Source organism: Tinamus guttatus, unplaced genomic scaffold (assembly GCF_059628265.1).
Source record: "Tinamus guttatus ecotype Peru unplaced genomic scaffold, ASM5962826v1 Tinamus_guttatus_pri_ptg000055l, whole genome shotgun sequence".
Classification (NCBI taxonomy): Eukaryota; Metazoa; Chordata; class Aves; order Tinamiformes; family Tinamidae; genus Tinamus; species Tinamus guttatus.
In genome coordinates, this window is record NW_028288589.1 from 835106 (window position 1) to 854596 (window position 19491).

The 19491-nt window shown below is 41.9% G+C and overlaps 1 protein-coding gene and 1 long non-coding RNA gene across 4 annotated transcripts in view; one reads left to right on the forward strand and one right to left on the reverse strand.

Moving 5' to 3' along the window:
• On the reverse strand, window positions 1-1379 carry LOC148595844 (uncharacterized). Its single transcript, XR_015914408.1, has 2 exons — window positions 1315-1379; window positions 1-159 (listed from the first exon to the last, which is right to left on the reverse strand). It is a non-coding gene; the product is annotated as an uncharacterized LOC148595844 (long non-coding RNA).
• TFAP2B (transcription factor AP-2 beta) overlaps window positions 1305-19491 on the forward strand; it is a 26813-nt gene continuing 8626 nt past the window's right edge. Inside the window, exons 1-4 of one of the 3 annotated variants that reach the window (XM_088540093.1) lie at window positions 1305-1385; window positions 4567-4593; window positions 5829-6287; window positions 11836-11896. In XM_088540093.1, coding sequence (XP_088396219.1) covers window positions 1305-1385; window positions 4567-4593; window positions 5829-6287; window positions 11836-11896 — 628 coding nt within the window. Of the gene's footprint in view, window positions 1386-4349; window positions 4594-5828; window positions 6288-6501; window positions 6658-11835; window positions 11897-19491 lie in introns of those variants that run through there. The other 2 variants (XM_088540092.1, XM_088540091.1) reach the window with 2 other exon arrangements.

Genomic DNA, 19491 nt, shown 5'->3' on the forward strand with positions numbered 1-19491 from the left:
TTCTTTCTTTCTTTCTTTCCTTCCCTCCTGGTGCACCAGCCTACTGCAAAGCTCAGTTGTTTCCTTTCAGAGACAGAGATGGGCTCTGCTCGCCTTCAGAATAGGTCGCCTCTTTGCGGTACAACGTATTAAAAACGGACAATGCAAACGAAGGTTTGCCTGGAGGGAAAGGGAAAAAAAAAAAGAGAGAGAGAAGAGAAGAGAAAAAGGTTAAAAATGGTCCAACTCCTCCTCTCCCCTTCCCAAGCAATGGTTAAGCGAGGAACGCACAAATCCTACTATATTTTTAATCATTTTAAGAAAGTAGATAATTGCTCGTCAAATGTGCACGGAGGAGGGTTTGCTGAAATATTTTTTTCTATTTCTTTCTTTCTTTTTGTAGAAAAAGTGTTCCCAAATTATAAAACATGCGCACTAAGTCCGAAGTACAAAGCTTTCATATGAAAATCATTAATTTTAGATTTCCTCCTTTTAGATTCTCTTTCTCTCGTTAATGTTCTTGATGAGACGTTGTTTTGGTGTTTTATTGCATATGGGAGAAGATAATTTCTGGACATGTAAATAAAAGCATATTGCGTGGGGGGAAAAACATAATATCTCATTGTAAATGATGAATCGCCTAGTACAGAGTCAATCTATTCTTTATTTTAATATAAAAAGGATTGAAAACATATCCATTAATTTCTCCTGTCCGTCTCTCTGTCTATCTACCCATCCATCTAAACAGTAGATCTATACTATATAATATGCATGTATGATCACCAAACATGCACGTGTATGTGTGTAGATATCTAAAAATATATATACTTGCATTTATATAAAGTGTTAGATAAATTGATCGGGTTTATATTTATGCATGCATATAAGTAAAGTATAGTATATATGTGCCTTCATATGCATGAAGATATATACATTTTATATGCATATATGTATCAATTTAAATATGTCTGTTTATAGGAAAAGTTGTATATTTGGTGCTATATGTGTTCGTGTATGTGTGTGGGTGTGCAACTGTGTATATATATATGTCTTTATATGCCTGCATATAAGTCTAAGTCTCTATATGTGCGTATATGTACATATGTAGTCACATATATGTCTGTAGATAGATGTAAGTATGTAACAGATAATGTTTTTTACTATCCGATTGAGGTTTACTTCTGCAGCCTATTGTTTCAGACAACAGATATAAGTTGCGATGGAAGAGGAACGTCGGATTTGGTGTCTGTCCCCCATTTCCAATTATAGATGGATCATTACAGACAGAGAAGTACTGAGAATCCAGACATCTGCTCTTCACATGAATGCACTCACCTCCTAGAGAACAGCCTGCCATCATGCTCTGGAAACTGGTTGAAAATGTCAAGTATGAAGATATCTATGAGGTGAGTATATAATATGCATATGAGTAAGAGAGTATATGTATATTTAAATATACTTCTAGCTCTATATAGGCTTGACTATATAATATATATCTATATCTACATATACATATGGGAAGCTATAGAAACGCACACACCAACACACACAAATATATAGATAGGAAACCAAGACTAAATGCTTAAATGCTTATTTATTTGCATATTTGTATTCAGCATGCCAAGTACTAAACTTTTTTTTTTTTTTGTGGAAAAGCTGTTTGATGCGATTTAAAACATCAAAGAAAAGATCTGGGGGTTGGAATGAGGCAACTTAAAGGCTAGAGTTGATTGTTTAGACCTCGAATTAAATATAATTCGATTAAATATGGACAAATGCCGATTTTTTAAAAAGCTGAAAACAGAAGAGAAGCACAAGCTGGTATTCATAAACTGGACACATCTCATTTTTTTCTTTTCTTTTTTTTTCTCTTGTCTTTTTATTTATTATTTCCAATTACAATCTAAGCTCATCCTGAACCTGGATTTTTTTGTCTTCTCGCTTTCACAATCGGATATTTTTTTTACGGCTTTTTATATCGATATAACAAGAGATACGGTATGCAAGTATACATATATTAATCAAAGGGTACATACATTCTTGCATTTATATGAGGACACACACCCGATTTCATATACCCAAAACGCAGCTCCGCATAGTCCGCCGACAAGAAAAGTTGATTGCTGTATTCAGACTTCTGCTATTTTCGAGCAGACCGAGGAAAAAAAAAATAACAATATCGATATGAATAACAATACAGCAAAAAAAGCTTCGAAAGGTTTCCTAATTTTTCACGCTGTCAGGAACGACATCTTTACAAAACGAGCTCGGCGACCGCGCGCCGCGTAAGTTATACGGGAATTGCACCGAAACGCGAGCAGATGAATAAGGAAAGGAATCGGGCTTATATTTTTTTTAATCTTTTTATTATTATTATTATTATTATTGATTTTTTTTCAGGAGAGAGGCACGCGGCGGAGACGGGGGCGCGGCGGGGGCGGCTGCGCGGGGCAGGGCGGGCGGCGCCGCCGCTGCCACCCCCGGGGCACCGCGACGGGCAGCGCCGTCGGGGCCCCCGCGGCCCCTCGCGCGCCGCCCCGGCAGCGCGTTTAGGGCATAAAGCGGCAAAATCCGGGGGGTTAAGCGACGGCTGGGTCGGGCGGAGACGGGGGAAACACGGCGCGGAAGCACGGGCGGCCCGCAGGCACGGTGAGGGGCGGCGGAGCGCCGCTGCCGCCCAGGGCGGCGGGTTGCCCTCCCGCATACGGCTCGGCTCTGCGGAGCTCCCGCCGGGCTGATTAGCGACGGGAGGCTGGAAAGAGCCACAGCAGATGCGGCGTGAGACCCCTCCGGGCCGCTCGTCCCTCCCCGCCGCCGGCCCGGCCATTGTCCCGCAGCCGCCCCGGGCGCGGAGCCCGGGACCCCCTTCTTCCCCTTTCCTTTTTTTTTTCCTTTTTTTTTTTTTTTGTTCCCATTTTTCCGCTTAAAGAAGATATTTTAAGGCAGATGTGCGCTTGATGGACACGCACGTTTCTAAATTGCCGTGGGAGAAGAGGCAGCTTGCCGGAGAGGCTGGGTGGGCTTGCATTGTGCAGAGTTTTTTGTTTGTTTGTTTTCTTTTTAGGGAAAAATACTCCATGTATTCTTTTCTCTTTTTTTTTCTTTTTCCTTTTTCTTTTCTTTTTTTTTTTAAGCAGCTAAAGCCTTCTATGTTTATCTCGGGGGGAAAAAGAAATGTTTCTCTCTCCTCCTCTTTCCGATTTATAATTAACAACACGGCGGTGGTGGTAGTCTCAGCCACTTAAGTCGACTGTTCTTAAAACAAAAGTGTGTATGTGCGCGCGTGTGTGTGTGCGGAGCGGGGGGGTCCGGGGCTGCTTTGGGAAGTGTGAGTCTATTTAGGAAGGAACGTAAGTTGAACTTTAACAGAAATGGCAGACAGTCCAGTTGAACGGGTTCCTGCAACATCAAAAAGGTTTTATATCGCCCCTGGCTTTGCCTCGAAACTATAAATTTACTATCCTTTAAAAGGCACTGCATGCATTTTACGTTTTACATTTGGGTGAAAATTTGGGGTATGCGTGTATGCCTTTTTTTTATTATTTTTATTTATTTTCCTATGAGGCAGGAGGAACAGCGCTCGGCATTAAATAGAGCACAACTTAGCCCCGATCCAAGCATTTATTTTGACACTGTGAATAAGTACGATCTGTAACATTCAGCGGCTACGCTGTAAATAGTTATATTATAATGGTTGCCCATTTCTTCTTTCTAAAAAAAAAAGAAAAAAGAAAAAGAAAAAAAGAGATTATTTTCTTATTATTTGTTAAAAAGGAAAAAAGGCAGCTATAAGAACAAAAGCACCAAAGGCAATCAATTTCTCGTATTTGGAATGTATAATTAAATGCAAAAGAAGGAAATACGCTTTGCTGCTGCTGCTGCTGCTTCGCCTCTAGCACTGCTCCATCTCCCTTCTTTGCTCCCGGTCCGCCGTGTCTAGTTTACACATCTTCCTCCGCTTGAGTTAATTGAAGTTATGCCTCTTCCTTGCTAAACTTTTTCCCCCACCTCTCCCTCTCCCCAAACTCTGCCTCTGCCAGCCCCCCTTGTCTGATTACATCTAGTAATTCTCCACTGAATGAACGTCATTTACAATAGTAGGGGAGCTCTCGAGCTGGCTGCCAGCTTCACGCTCCATTTGGTCCTGCATTCTCCCTTTAAAGTAGTCGTGTAATATTAATAGTCATGAATATCAATTATTATGAGGCGGTGTAGGGAAGGAAAGGGAGGAAGGGGTATCGGAGCAGTCTGAGCCTAGCCTTGGGTTGAAGAGGATTGTATCTGGGAGCTCAAAGCGAGAAAAAAAAAAAAAAAAAAGCAAAAAAGAAAAAGAAAAAAGAACAACAAAGAGGGAGGAGTAAATCATATATGTAGATATAGGTTTCCAGGCTCAGTTTTGGGGGCACTGGTCTTTTTTTTTTTTTTTTTTTTTTTTTTTTTGATGGATAGACTTCGAAATATCTCAAGCTGTTCTCCTGTGTCCAACACGTCCCTTTGCAGATCTCCTTGATATTTTTCCCCCTCCAATTATTAGCATTATCGCCACTATTTTATTTTTAGCTATTACAAGACTTTTTTTATTTCCAGATGTTAGTCCACACCTATTCCGCCATGGTGAGTTTGGATCCATGTTGTACTAGAATTGCATGTTCTCTCTCTCTCTCTCTCTCGATCTGTTGTCTCTCTCTCCCTCTCCCTCTCTTTTTAAACGCCTTTGGCTTGGTAATTTAGCACAATAATTGGAGGAGGCTTGCAGCTGCTTCTCCCTTTTTGCATTGTGTATTCTCGATTTGAGCTAGGGGAGTTTGTCGGGGGGGAGAACAGGGGAGGAAAAAACTTTTTTTTTTTTTTTTAAACCATGTGTGCCATTGCTTGTGGGGAACTACACTTTGTGGAATAGATATTTTCTTGTTTACTTTAGCCTCGCAGCTTCAGCTCGGCGGAGTTGGGCACAGCTCCTCTCTCACCTTTTCGCACAGATCCACCCCCCCACACCTAGTTTCGCACCCCCCCCCCCCCCCACTTCCCTCCACCCCAAAGAGTTTTTATTACATTGAACCCCCCCGACTCCCACCCCATGCTCCGGAATATAATATCGGAAAAAGAGACAAAAGACCCTGGAAGTTGCTGCAGAAATCATAGCGGCTGGATTTGTTCAATACAGATATTTCATTTTGGTTTTGTTTGATTTTTTTTTCTTTCCTGGGGGTGCACCTTCCTTATACAAAAAGTCCCCATGTTTTGATTTTTGTTGTTGTTGTTGTTGTTTTTACTACTTTTTACCTCGGAGTCCTCCGAGAAGTGCAACTTTCTTTCCGGTCTTTTCCACGTGAAGATGGGTTGGTGACTTTGAGTTGCAGGACTTCAGCAGAGGGAATAAATAGATGTTTGGAAACTTTAGGCAGGACAAGGGGTGGATTGTTTGGAGGACTGGGTTCTTTTGGGAGATTCCTTTCGATCTTTTTTTTTTTTTTTTTTTTTTTTTACCATTGGATTTATTTGGGGGACTGGTGGAGAGGGGATCGTGTTACTGGACTGAAGTCACGCACCTTACACGCATATGAAACACCAGTCCTACATTTTTAATTACGACATTTAGCATCTCTCCCTCCCGCCCCCCTCTCCTGCTAGCTTTTGGGAATAGACATGATCTGGGTGAGAAACGCTGGAATATTTCTAATTCGTGGCGGGGGAGGAGGGGATATTTGAACATCGGCTTCCTTTATTATTTATTTACTTACTTACTCCTTAAGTTTTATTTTGGGGTGGGCAACTTTCTGCCGGGTTTTGCTTTTTTTAAGGGTTTTTTTTTTGGGCATTATTTTATTTTATTTCACATTTGCTTTTAGGACCGGCATGATGGAGTGCCCAGCCACAGCTCCCGGCTGTCCCAGCTGGGATCCGTCTCGCAGGGACCTTATTCCAGCGCTCCTCCGCTCTCTCACACCCCGTCCTCGGATTTCCAGCCGCCTTACTTCCCACCCCCCTATCAGCCTCTTCCTTACCACCAAAGCCAGGACCCTTACTCCCATGTCAATGACCCCTACTCCCTGAACCCCCTGCACCAGCCCCAGCAGCACCCCTGGGGACAGAGGCAGAGGCAGGAGGTGGGATCGGACACGGGCTCGCTGCTGCCGCAGCCCCGGGCCGCCCTGCCGCAGCTCTCGGGACTGGACCCGCGGCGGGACTACCACTCGGTGAGGAGGCCAGACGTGCTCCTGCACTCCGCTCACCATGGCCTCGACTCCGGCATGGGGGACAGCCTTTCCCTGCACGGCATCGGACACCCGGGCATGGAGGAGGTCCAGGTAAGGCACCGCGGTCCCTTCTCCCTCCCCCTCCACGGGTGTCCCCCAGACACGGGCCTCGCTCACGGGACCATCCCAGGGGGCTTCGAGCAGCTCTGTGGTGGCCCTCCATCCTTCACTCGCGGTACAGACTATAATTTTAATATTCCCCCCCCTTTTTTTTTTCTTTTCTTCTTCTTCTTTTTTTTTTTGTTTTTGTTTTGTCTTTTCAAAGGAGAATGTCATCACGCACAGGCTCTCTTTGGTAAACCCTCCCCTAAATGGAGAGCTAGCAGAACCCAGTAGGAAGACAGGCAGGCAGACACACTGCTCCAAATATTCCACGTGTTTCGAGAGCTGGCAGAGTTCAAGCCGGCCTTTCAAATTCCAGGTATTTTTTCCCCAGGAAATAGCAGCTCTCGCTAACCAATTTCCTGCAGCTTAGGGATTTTGATGAAACTGGCGAGGTACTCTAGTCTTCATCCACGAGGGAGGGGAAAACAATTAATAACAATAACATCAATAATAAAGACAACAACAATAATAATAAAAACAATGACAACAGCAATAATAATAATAATAAGCATCAACCCGCCGCTAAGATCAAGGCAGTCCCTCTTTTTAAATACAATTCTTAGGAGTAGCATTGATTTTAAATTTGGTCTAGTCTCTCCTCGGGAAAACAAAGGCATTTCACGAGGCTCATTTTTCCCAGTATTTCCCAGTTTTCCCCATCCCACGCGAAACTTGGCATCACGTGTTAGTTGCTTAAAACGGACAGGCCTTTAACAGCTTTGCTACTGGCCCCCTCCGAGCTTCGGGGGCTGGTTCCCACCTTGCTGGAGGTGGGTCAGGCCAGGCAACGTGGAGGCAGGAGCCTCCAGGGGACACTTTTTGTTCTAGGCTGTAAAAGTCGGGATTTTGGTACGCTTTTATTTCTCTTTTCTTTCTTTCTTTCTTTCTTTCTTTCTTTCTTTCTTTCTTTCTTTCTTTCTTTCTTTCTTTCTTTCTTTCTTTCTTTCTTTCTTTCTTTCTTTCTTTCTTTCTTTCTTTCTTTCTTTCTTTCTTTCTTTCTTTCTTTCTTTCTTTCTTTCTTTCTTTCTTTCTTTCTTTCTTTCTTTCTTTCTTTCTTTTTTCTGAATACATATGTATATAATGAAGATATATGCATATACGTATGTACATATGCAATGTGTATATGCATTCAGAATTCCAATAAAAATCTGGACTACTGGAGAACACACGGACTCCAAAGTCACTCTGCAGAAAGAGAAAAGGAAGGCGAAAAGAGCAGTCTGAGAAAAAAAATAGCCGTGAAAAGGGATCTTGCTGAACATGATAATAAAATAATCAGTGGAAAAGGAGCAGAGAGGTTATGTAGCATTGGCTTGATTATTTATTTATTTATTTATGAGTATCCCCGGTAAATCTCAGAGCTTTGCTGGAGAGGAGGGCTGACATGAGAGCTTTAGGAAAGGAAAGGGTTTTCTGTATAGATTTCCCTCCTGTCTCAGTTCAGCCATAGGGGTGAGAGGTTCCAAGTTTATTTGCGAGCCTTGGGCCTGGCCTCTGGTCTCTCTGGTCAGGATTCACATCTCATCCCGCTTTCCTTACTCAAGTGAAAACTCGCCAACAGGTCCAGACGAGTTTTGAGCTTCCTCCCTCCCTCCCTCTCTTTCTCTCCATATTTGAAAGGCGTAACTAGTACTTTGATATTTCCACCTTCTCCAAGGAAAGTCTGTAAGTTCTCTTGTCCTTGCACTATTGTGGAGAGAGAAGGAGTGAGAGAGAAAGAAAAGAAGAGAAGGAAAGACAAAGAAAGGGGAGAAGAAAGGAGAAAGAAGTAGCAGAGAACGAGAAGGAGAAAGAGAGAAAAGAAGGAAGGGAGGAAGAGAAAAAGGAAGGGAGGAAGAGAAGAAGGAAGGGAGGAAGGAAGGGAGGAAGAGAAGAAGGAAGGGAGAAAGGAAGGAAGGGAGGAAGGAAGGAAGGGAGGAAGGAAGGAAGGGAGGAAGGAAGGGAGGAAGGGAGGGAGGGAGGAAGGAAAGAAGGGAGGAAGGAAAGAAGGGAGGAAGGGAAGAAGGGAGGGAGGGAGGGAGGGAGGAAGGAAGGAAGGAAGGAAGGAAGGAAGGAAGGAAGGAAGGAAGGAAGGAAGGAAGGAAGGAAGGAAGGAAGGAAGGAAGGAAGGAAGGAAGGAAGGAAGTAATGGAGGGGGAAGAAATGGGGGGGAGGAAGAAATGGGGGGGGGAAGAAATGGGGGGGAGGAAGAAATGGAGGGGAGGAAGGAATAGGAGGGGAGGGAGGAAGGAAAGGGAAAAGAGCATCCCTCCTCTCCTGACCCCAAGCGCAGCCCGCGGGGCAGCTCCGGCAGTGCCGTCCGGGGTCCCGTGCTCCGACGGGGCCGGTCCGGTCCGAGCAGGCAGAACCGGGCCTTGGTTTGTGAAAGTTTGGTGTCTGTCCAGGGGAGGAGGGGGGGAGAGAGACCCAGGGAGAAACACGTGAAGGGAAAAGCCAACTGCAAGTTGGCACCGACAGAGGGGAAGGAAGCCCCAAACCCCCTCCTGTCGCTGCAGATTTTCTGTTCTTCCCTCCATCCTCATTAGTGACAACTCGGACAGCTTTTTTTTTTTACAATGATTTTTAATATGGATATATTCTGGGCACCCTGCTCGGAGGAGCATATATAGCCATTATATTCTAGAGAGCATTTCCAGGAATGGTCCCAGGTCGCTTTTTGTTTAGTTAATTATTGTTAGGCCTCAAAAAAAAAAAAAAAAAAGTTGAAACGACATATAGTTGGATGACAGATACAGACATATCTGTCTTTAACTAAGGCGTCTCCGGTTAAAGAGGTGCCATGAGAATGGGCTGGGCTGGCAAGGGAGAATGAGAGAGGAAGAAGAAAGGAGTGCGTGACAGAGAGAAGCGGTGGTTATTATATAAACACCAAATTCAGGCCATGTGTAACCCATTGTCCGGGAATATAATTAAGTGATTGTAACACGATAGGGCTCTGTTATTGTAAACAGAGCGGATGATATTGTCATTGCTGCCCCTTTCGAGAGGAATGTCCAGGCTGCAATCTGCAGCCGCACAGGCAGGGGACGGGGCAGAAAACACCTACTTATTGAAAACCAATTTGCATCCTCTCATAGAGACTCCGAAAAACACCACTGCAAACAGGATTTTATTTTTCTTACCGACTAGACAAGGTGTAGTTTGTAGGGGTTATTAGGACAAAGCTATGGTAAAGATAAATCTCCAAGTGCTTTAGAGTCCTTGGATAAAGAGGGAAGATAAAAGAGATTAAACTTTTACTTTTCCCTCCTCTCAGATATTTTTCTAGCTGTTGAATGGGGTATATATGATATATAGGTGGTTCTGTCCCACTTGCTTGCTGGAGGAAGGGAGGGGAATCTTCCTCGTTAGATTTTCTAAGTATATCTAGAAAGTCATCACCTTTCCCCTCCCTGCACACGCACCTCCACTCCTCCTCTCACCCGCACACGCGGCAGTCACCGCCTCTGCGGGCTGGGGAGCGAGCTGCAAAGTTAAGCCACACCAAAAACACCCAAGTCTCTTCGAAAGTAACCCCTGGTATCACTTTTAACTAAAGAAGTCTAGTAATTAAAAGTCTGAGTTGTTTTTTTTTTTCTCCCCTCTCCACGTTTCCGCATGCAGTCCTAATTAAATCTTTACGATCCTCTCTGTGACTATTAACTGCCAGCATGCTGAGCGAATATCCTGTACAAAAACCCAGCAGGAGGCCGTAATTAGATAGAAAATCAGACAGGAGTCTTCTCATTAACTACAACAACTAACCCACGTTGCTGCCGGAGCGAGCGCAGGGCACGCACATAAAGCGTTTCCAGCGCCGGGCACCCGCGAGAGGAGGGTGCAGGAGGCAAAGTGGAGATGGCGATTCCCTTTTCCCTCCGCTCCTGGGCCGGGATGGCGAGCAGGATTTGCTCGCCCCTGGTCTTTGGTGGCCGCAAACGGGGAGGGAGAAAGGCTCCGTAATTTTATTTCTCTATATACCTTTAGGTATGCAGCCTATCGATTAGGGGAGAGACGCGCAGACACACACGGACGCACATGAGGAGTCACTCACTGTGTGTTTGCTCAAGGAAAATGAAAAGAGAGGAAAGACTTCAAGGCTTATTATTATTATTACTATTTCGCCCTTTGGAGATGTAATTTTCTCCTAAATCATATTCCATCTCGGATAGCTCTGCCGAGCCTGGAAAGAGCTGGAGATAAGGGCTGGATCAGGATAAACTCAGGCACTCGCTGTAGGAAAGATAAAGTTAAAATAATAGGGAAGAAAAGGATTGCTTTACTGTAAAGAGGTATTCCTTATCTTGGGAAAAAAAAAAAAAAAAAAAAAAAAAGAGAGAGAGAGAGAGAGAAAGTCTCCGAATAGGTATAAATCCGAGAAAAGCAAAAGCTCAAGTAATGATAAAGAAAAAAAAATGCCTCGGATCCTTCTAGTTGGAATCCAGAATCTCCGTTAAAATGGAATTTGTAGTAGTTCTGCTATAAAATCTTCCTATGACATCTGCACTTTTTAGATTATTTTGCGGTGCCGATCACAGACTTAGCGGCTATATTTTGTGTGCTCCTGTATTATTATTGTTATTATTTTTATTGTTGTTGTTGTTATTATTATTATTGTATCGCAATTTCATGTTAAGAAACGAAAGCTTTGCTCTGTCCCCCGTGCCCATCTTTGTTCTCCTCCTTCCTAAAAAAGTTAAGGACATAATAACAGGTGTGCTTCTCATCGGGCTGAAAGAAATAAAATAGTAATAATAATATTTTTTAAATAGGTTGACAGGGACCCCGGGAGAGTTTTTCTAGGCAGTCAGATTAAGCTTTGACTTTTGATAATGCCCATTCCTGTTCCCCCCTCCCACCCAGTCACACTCCCGCCCCCACAAATTCAGGACATGTAAGCAACCTCGGGAGCTGTAAATCTCTTTCTGCTTGTACCCTATATGATGTGGGCGTTGCGATGCACTCCGAATTACTCAGACTTTAATTAAAAGTCCATAATGTAAACTATTCTATATAAAAAGTAAATGGCCCTTGAATTATTAAGATGTGGCAGGGTTAAGCAAACAAACAAAACAAAACAAAAAAGGGAGGGAGGAGGGGAAGGGTGGGAAAAGGGGAGGGAGAATTCGAGTCGTCCTTAATCGTGTTCATTTATGTCATGCAATAGATCTTGCAGATGTTGCCAAATTGCTAGTTTTTGAAAGAAAGAAATATAAAGCTTTATCGCATGCAAAATAAGTCTATGCAACATCTATGTTTTATAAGATAACAAAAAGCAATAATGCACCCCATATGCTTCACACCTCCCCTCTTTATTAGAAAACTCTGTAATTTGTAAGAATTTCGTTTCCTTGTCGATTGGGGGAAATACTAATAATAAAAAAATAAATCCCTCCTCCCCTAGTGAATTAATATAAATGGAAATAAGAGATAGTCCAGTTTGCAATGGCATGATTTATGTACGCGATTCTTTAATATCCAGTCAATTTGAATAGTGATGTTTTTATATCCACAGTCAGTTGAAGATGCCAATAACAGCGGTATGAACTTATTGGACCAGTCTGTCATTAAAAAAGGTATGGATTATTCCAACAAGCTAGACAAACTTTTACTGTGTAGCAATATCACCATTATTATGTATATATATATAAAAAAATACTTTGGGTCAATGAATTTATTCGAGAAACAGACATACATGGCAGCAGGATGAATAACTGATTGAGTCGGTAGGTAGAATGGAGGGAAGAAGAAAGATATGGGAAAAGTGCTTTTTATTTGGTTCCTTGTCCTATACTCGGATTAATCACACATAATTGTAGATATTTCTTTACGTTGCTGCCAGTAGAAATTCGAGTAGGAAAAGCCTCTTCCCTCGAGGTGAATTTGCCATCTCTCTCCCCTCAACTTGCTCAAAAATGCCCCCCCTTAACCCAAATCCTCATTCTCGGACCCCGTCCGGCTTTTAACGGGGGAAAGGGCTGATTTCCGCCCCCCCCCCCTTTTTTTTATTTTTTATTTTTTTTTCTCAATCATTTCCCAAGCGATTCAGGGAGAGAGATGGACGCCAATGGAAAAGCAGCCTCGACTTTCCCCCTCTTCCTCCAAGAATCCCCCCTTTCCAAATGCCTTTTTTTTTTTTTTGTAATCTTCCTACATATGCGTGCATGATTTAGTGCAACTGCAGCCTCACCCCATACTGTTAAAGGGAATGTGATATTAACAAATGTTTGCAGTCTCTTGTACAGCTGTAAGCAAAATAATTAACTAATTAAACTAATTAAATGTAATTACAATAACTCATTTTGGGCGTATTGCAGCTGCTGATTTTTTTTTACATTTCTCTGACAGTCACTTGGAGATGCTTGGCGATTAGTGTTGTGTTATGCTGCTAGACATTAAGCAGATCACACGCTGCAAATGTAGGGAAAGCTATCTTTAATTATCTAAGGAGTTTCTATTTCTAGATTCAATTTTAAGTACCAGAGATGAGAGCTAGAAATGCTGTGCCTTATGTTTACTATCAACAGCACTTATCGCCAGGACCTTATTATTTGTCAAATGCAGAACTATTAAACTACAAATAGTTTAATAGAGATGATCTTCTAGAAGGCAGAGAAAAATAATAAGGTGTGTTTATTTAAAATGTACTGAAGGTACCGTGAGGTCCTTCCGTTTATTTATTGCTTTTATTTAAAACCTCTTGCACAGACATAAACACATAATGAAGTTCTAGTCATTTCAGGAAGGATAGATGCAAACTTGAAGACCATTTGACAGCATTGTTTACGACCACTGATTGAAAAGACCAAGCATTTTTTGAGGAAAAAAAAAAAAGTCTTGATGCAAAATTTCTTTCTTCGTTCTTTTATTTTCTTTTTTTTCTCTCTCTCTCCTTTTCTTTTTTTTTTCCTTTTTTTATGGAAATTTCTCAGTTTGCATGGAATCGGTAGGTTTTTGCTTACGGCCTGTAACAGGACGACTTCTGGTGGCATTTCCCACTCCCTTCCTTTTTCTTTTTTTTCTTTTTTTTTTCCTCTCCCTTCCACTCCTGTCTCCCCTCCACTCCTCCAGTTGTTTGATGGCTCATACACCATGTTTCCTCTTGCGTGTATTTCATTAATTGGTGGCTGACTTGTGGTCGAGAGACTTCTTTTTTATAAGGTCGGTCCGTGTTTGCACTGCCCTTTTTCAATTTGTTATTCACAGGACGCTTCCCTGTGCTGTGTGTGATCACCCAGGCAAAAATAGCCTTTCTTTTCTCTCTCTCTGCCTGTGTCTCTCCCCCCTTCAGATGACGAGGATAGCAGAGGCATATAATGTGGGGACTGGTACGGTTAGATAGTGAGCACCACGCGCTAAATTCGTCAGATTAAAATTTGAGGTATAATAATTATGAGGGACCTTTTAGGTAGAGCTTGGGGTATGCTTGCTGTGCCCGGACAGTAGAAAGACTCGAGGACACGTAGGTGAGATTATGTGCAGGAATATGCAACTATCAGGAGACATGGTCTGTGTTTTACACTTTGGAAATTGCTAAAAAGATCCTGTCTTGGAGCTGTTTTAAAGTGGCTGTAGCCGGATTTTCTTCCTTAGAAGTAAAGCTGAGCTCCAAGGAACTTTTTCTTATTGAACAGCGAGTTTCTTGGGTGGAAAGGAAGGGAACCATGCAATAAGTAGTAGGGCACATTTGTGGCAGGAAATATTTAATCAGAACGAGGGAAGGAGCAACACAGGAGGGGTTCAGCAGGACTTTCTCTTTGTTTTCTACACTTTGCAGCTGTAAGGATGTACTTTGAAGTAAGAATAAGTTATTTAAACTCTGTAAGTCACTGTTGCAAGCAGATACATAGACAAGTAGATACACAGATACACAAGACTGAATGATTTTTGTGCAATACTCTTCCTGATAAATATTTTGTAGACAAGGGTTGAAGGGGACCTATTTCATCAAAACCCACTTTAGTGTTTCAAATGCAACAAAATGCACTGGATATATATATATATCATATATATATATATATATGATACAGACCTAAAGCATACACTTAACCATGTCACCCAGCCTTTAAGGGTTTACTTCTTTATGGTCTTTGAGGCCTGCAGAGGGAATCATCCATCCATCTATCCTTCCACCCATCCATCTATGATCTATTTATCTGTCTGTCTATTCCTCTACTTATCCATTTACATGGAGATGCAAAAGGATTATCAAAAATATTAAAGAGATCATATAGGAATACATATATAGCTATCAATTTATCTTGTGCATTGATCCTGCACAATAGATGATAGATACGTGATCCCTTGTTATGTTTACTATCTGAGCTTACTTGACATTTCTGAAGTAATTTAGTTAAGAGGAAATGAGTTGTTCCCAGTAGAGAGAGCAAACGAGTGGAGTGAAGGTAGCCAGCGTGATAAATGGCTCTTTCATTTGGAGATCTCCAGAGCTCGTTTAAGGCTAATTTTCTGTATTAGCCCCCTTTGAGCTATTAATGCAATAGGCAGGGACCGTGGCCCCTCGTCTCTTAGCTGCCCCATTAGAGCTAGCATTAACCTACCAAGCCTGAACTCTACTGTGGTGGTGGCGGTGGCGGTGAAATAATGAAAGGTGCTTTTTAAACCCTCCTAATCTAAACTGGCAGAGGGTGGTTAATACGATTTGAAGGGGGCTGGTCAATGAACAATCAATAAACTAATAATGAGAAGGATGCGGTACATTAGCAGTCTAAAAATCCAACGAGACACTAAAAAATCATCGTTAACTCCTAGCCCCATTAAGATGGGTGGTGGAAGTGGGAGGGAGCCAGATAAATCATCGAGGTGATAATAATCATCAGGAGCATTAATACGAGATTTAACTCGGCTTTGGGCGCTTACCGGCTACATATTTTGAGACCTTTCCTCGGTTTCTGCTCAAACGAAGGGAAGGTTTTCCGTATGTTAGGAATAAAAGATCGTGTCCCCTTGTCAGCTGCTCATCTGAAATTTGTTTGGCAAGGGCGATGGCGAAATAAGTTGTCGTCTTTCAAAATCTTGAGTGGCCCGAGTCCAAAGTTATTTTTTGTGACTGTGGGGCACAGGCAGTGACCTTAAAATTATCCCGATGTATTTATTTACTTTCCATATCTTGTCGGTACACCCACATCTGATTTAGCACGAAAGGCCACTTCGACCCTAGCAACTTAATTCATTGTCTCCTTGCATAGGCAAGCGCTATTATTAGCATTATTTTAAGAAACCTTAAGAAATATATATATACACATACATACACACACACACACACACATATATATATATAAGTCGTAGAGCATGAGATTCTTCCCCACCCCCTTCCTGAAGTACCAAGCAATAAATGATTAACTGAAAATTACCCTGGCCACAGGTTTTCAGGTAACAGAATGGGAATCAAGCGTTACTTCAGAGTCTGTGCTTCACTCTCACTGTGCTGGTTGACTTTTTTTTTTTTTTTTTTTTTTAACCTGTAAGACTGCCGGAACGTCACTGTCACCTTTAATTTAATGCAAAACAATTTCGAGGGAATATGTTTCACTGCGAAATTTCCTCCTGGCTTTCGGGGCAAAAGGGCTGCGGAGGAGGAGGAGGGCGGAGAGACAGGAGGAAGAGGAGGAGGAGACGAGCATCAGAGGAGGGAAGGAAGCGTGAAATGCCCACTTTCCGTTCGTGTTCATTAGGAAGAAAAATAAGAACCGAGTCTTTTAGTGACAGGGGGTGACATCGTCTCTGGACTCCTACGTTTGTCTGTGGAGCCGGAGCCAACCAGTAATAATTTCATTTTGATGTTATGATGGACAAAGAGGTTTGGCTTTGCTTCAGGAGTAATAGGTAGCTCTCAAGGTCTGAAGACAGCAATCTGATAACTCATTAGCAATGTTTGTCCTGTTTTTTTTGTGAGAAATATTTCTTTTGATTGGTGGATCGATAGATTGATTGGCTGATCGACTATCACGTTATTCTCCATGTTTACTGCAAGGATGTCTATAGTTTAGGGAATCGTTATTCAGGTATTTTCGGGGCATAATGAATCTTTTTGCTTGTTTAATGTATTTTTTTTTCGTGTGTGCTCTTGACATGCTCCTCTTGGCCATCTCTTCTTGGCCATTTTCATGCGTTTGGGGCGAGCAACCCAATAGAGAAAAGAAAGAAAGAAAGAAAAAAAAAAAAGCAAGCCCACAACCTAAGACTTAATGTATGCACAGAAAATTGTAAACATGTAAAGAACTGAAAGCTTCACGCTGAGTTTCGCCATGCTCCATTTCCCCACCATTTCCTGCTGTCGTTTTAAAGCGATCTCACTCATCTAGAGATCCCGTTTGCAGGAACAGTATGCTTATAATTACTAACAAATCAAGCGGCTACTGTTGCTCTCCCAGTTTATTGATAAGCCGAAGAGAAATGGAAGAGGGAGAAATGACAAAGAGATTGAAAGTAACCGGAGGAAATCAAAGAGAAAGAGAGCACTAGATGGGGAGAGAAAAAAGAAAGAGAGAAAAAGGAAGGAAAAAAAAAAAGGAGACAAAGAGAGAAGGAGAGAGGAGGGAAGGCAAGGAGGGTGGTTTAAGAGAGCCCATATAGATTCGCTTAAAGGAGTGTGGGAGTGAAAGAAAAACAGATCCCGCTGGGAACAACAAGAGCTGTATTAATGGGATAAACTTAAAGCAGAGGTATTGGGGACGCCGTGCATCTATATGTGAGCATACATATGCTCCTCCGTATCGTTGCAACGGTAATGGTAATCCATAATTAACCGGTGAAAGTTGACTGTGGCTAAAAATACCCCGCGTTTAAGAGTTTATCGCGGTTTAGGTGCACGCAGGGAGCTGCCACTCGCAGCTGCATCCACGGACGAGGCTGCTTGTTCACCCAGCGAAACCTTCACGTTGCATCCCTGGGACCAGCTGGGCTCTATCTGCAACACTATAGTCCCCTAAACGTATAGATATAATAAAGATAGAGATAATTCACTCCGTGGCAAACACAGTTTTTAAAGGAAGTATTAGGTAATTTACAGAAGATATAGCGGGTAGATAGACTACATCTCTCTGAAGCTATGAAATTGCAATAGTTATGCTTACACTGCCTGGTAAAACTTTCAAATGGGCTTAGAGTTATTAGGCTCCCACTGATCGGTATGTGCATTTAGCAGCTTTTTGGTGAGCCACTGGTAAGAACAAAAGCTGAAGAGTGCTCAGCATAGCAGGGAAGGGAGCCAGCCTACTTACCAAAAGCAATTTGCATGGAAAAAATATCGAACACGTGAAAATCCATATTTCAAAGGTTAACTAATGTAATAAGTGCTCCAAAAGGCCAAAGCGAGCCGAGTGAGATATATTTAAGCATTACACGGGGACCTCTCTCTCTCTTTAGTGAGTTTAGACTAAGATCAGATGTTCCTGGAATTACTGCCTCTTGTTTAATTTCTCAGTTCACTGGACAGTGACCTGATAAACTGGGCACTAAATATAGCCCCTGTAAAGGTGTGCACGAACCAACCAGCCTGTGTGTTTGTCCGAAGAAAAATGCCAGTCATTAAGATATCTCTGTTTTGGAAGTGTTTTAATCTAACTCTTATTTTTAATTATTATTATATATATACAGAGAGAGAGAGAGAGATTCTGAACTCTAGTTATACTGCAGCACAAAGTACATGAAATATGAGATACACAATTACATTCACACACATTTGTTGGAGTAAGAAAGAGATGGATTTTTTTTTCTTGAATGCCAGTGCTACCTCGCATACCCCAAAGGAGTCTTCTTCTATAGACTCGGCTGCAAGAATGCCTACTAGAATGCAAGGAAATCAGGAGCGGGCCTCTAACTCATTTATAACTGTTTCTATGCCGTTTTGAAACCATTTGAAATCTCCTTTACGAGCTGCATAAAATGCCTAGCTAAAAATAATAGAGAAATAGGCATCCGTTTCACTTTCCGATTCCCTGAAGTAAAGCCACTCAAAATAATTTGTTTATACTGGAGCCTCTCTACAAGGCATACGAAGCAATATGTATATCTGAAATCTACTTGCCTTTTGGTTTTTCGCTGTTATAGAGCTTTTATTGTTGGGGTCTGGTCTGGTGGTAGGAAATGATCTGTAATAAAAACAGTGAAACACGGTTGTGTCTATTCCATACACTGAGGTTATAAAATTGGCAATTGCCCAGTAGTTAGCACTTGGTAATATATTAGGATACCCGATCTTATTGTTTAGTAGCTCCAGACGACTTAAATATCCCCTCAACCCTAATGGTTTGATTCTCCAGATATGTTGCAAATAAACAGGGCTTTTATTACTTAACTGACATGTATTATAACTACCTAAATAGCTGGCATATGTGCATAATAGAACCCTATTATTTGCCGAATTGGTTTTGCAATTGATTGAGTGGAAATGGGAGATTGTGAAGCAGTATCTGCTCTACGAGGGTGTGTAATCAATTAGTCTTCTCCTCTAAAACATGCCCGCTAAACTGCCACTAGATACCACTAGCGAATCTGCAATTTAGGAGTGCACTTTCTATAAGGAAACACACGTTGCAGCGATTCCAAAAGGAAGCAGCAGTAGCAGCTGTCAGCTCTTATTAACTCCTGCATAAAACATACCTTAAGTACGGTTTGTTATCAATTACTCGAAGAAATGAAACAACTGGGAAAATGCAGCGAGGCTCTCTATAAATTAAAGTGATTGGTTGATTGATTAGAGCACCTGCTGTAAATCATAACAGTTAGGCACAATTATGAGAGAGCTGTTTAAGTTCATTTGTAAACAAAATTCATGTCACTAAGGGATTGCTCTCATTTTTACTTTAGCCATTTTTGTTTATTTTTGCGTGGGTCTGTTTGCTGTTATAGGAATTAGCTCATTATAAACCCCTTGGTTGCTCTTAAAATAACCTTACTAGTTTCTCGGATAAATTAAATATTTTGTTTTATCTTGGGCAAAATAAAACGGTTTTTATTTTTGTTTTGGTTTTTGATTTCCCTTAAATGTGTGTTGCAGTAATTGGATCAGCCTTATTCAGGGACATGAGAGTTCCCACTACTTTATGGATAGTACAATAAGATCAAGATGGTGAATACTATGGTTATATAGTTTTTTATTTTGTTTTGTTTTCTGGCGATCATTTTTTTCTGAACAAAAAAGCTCTTT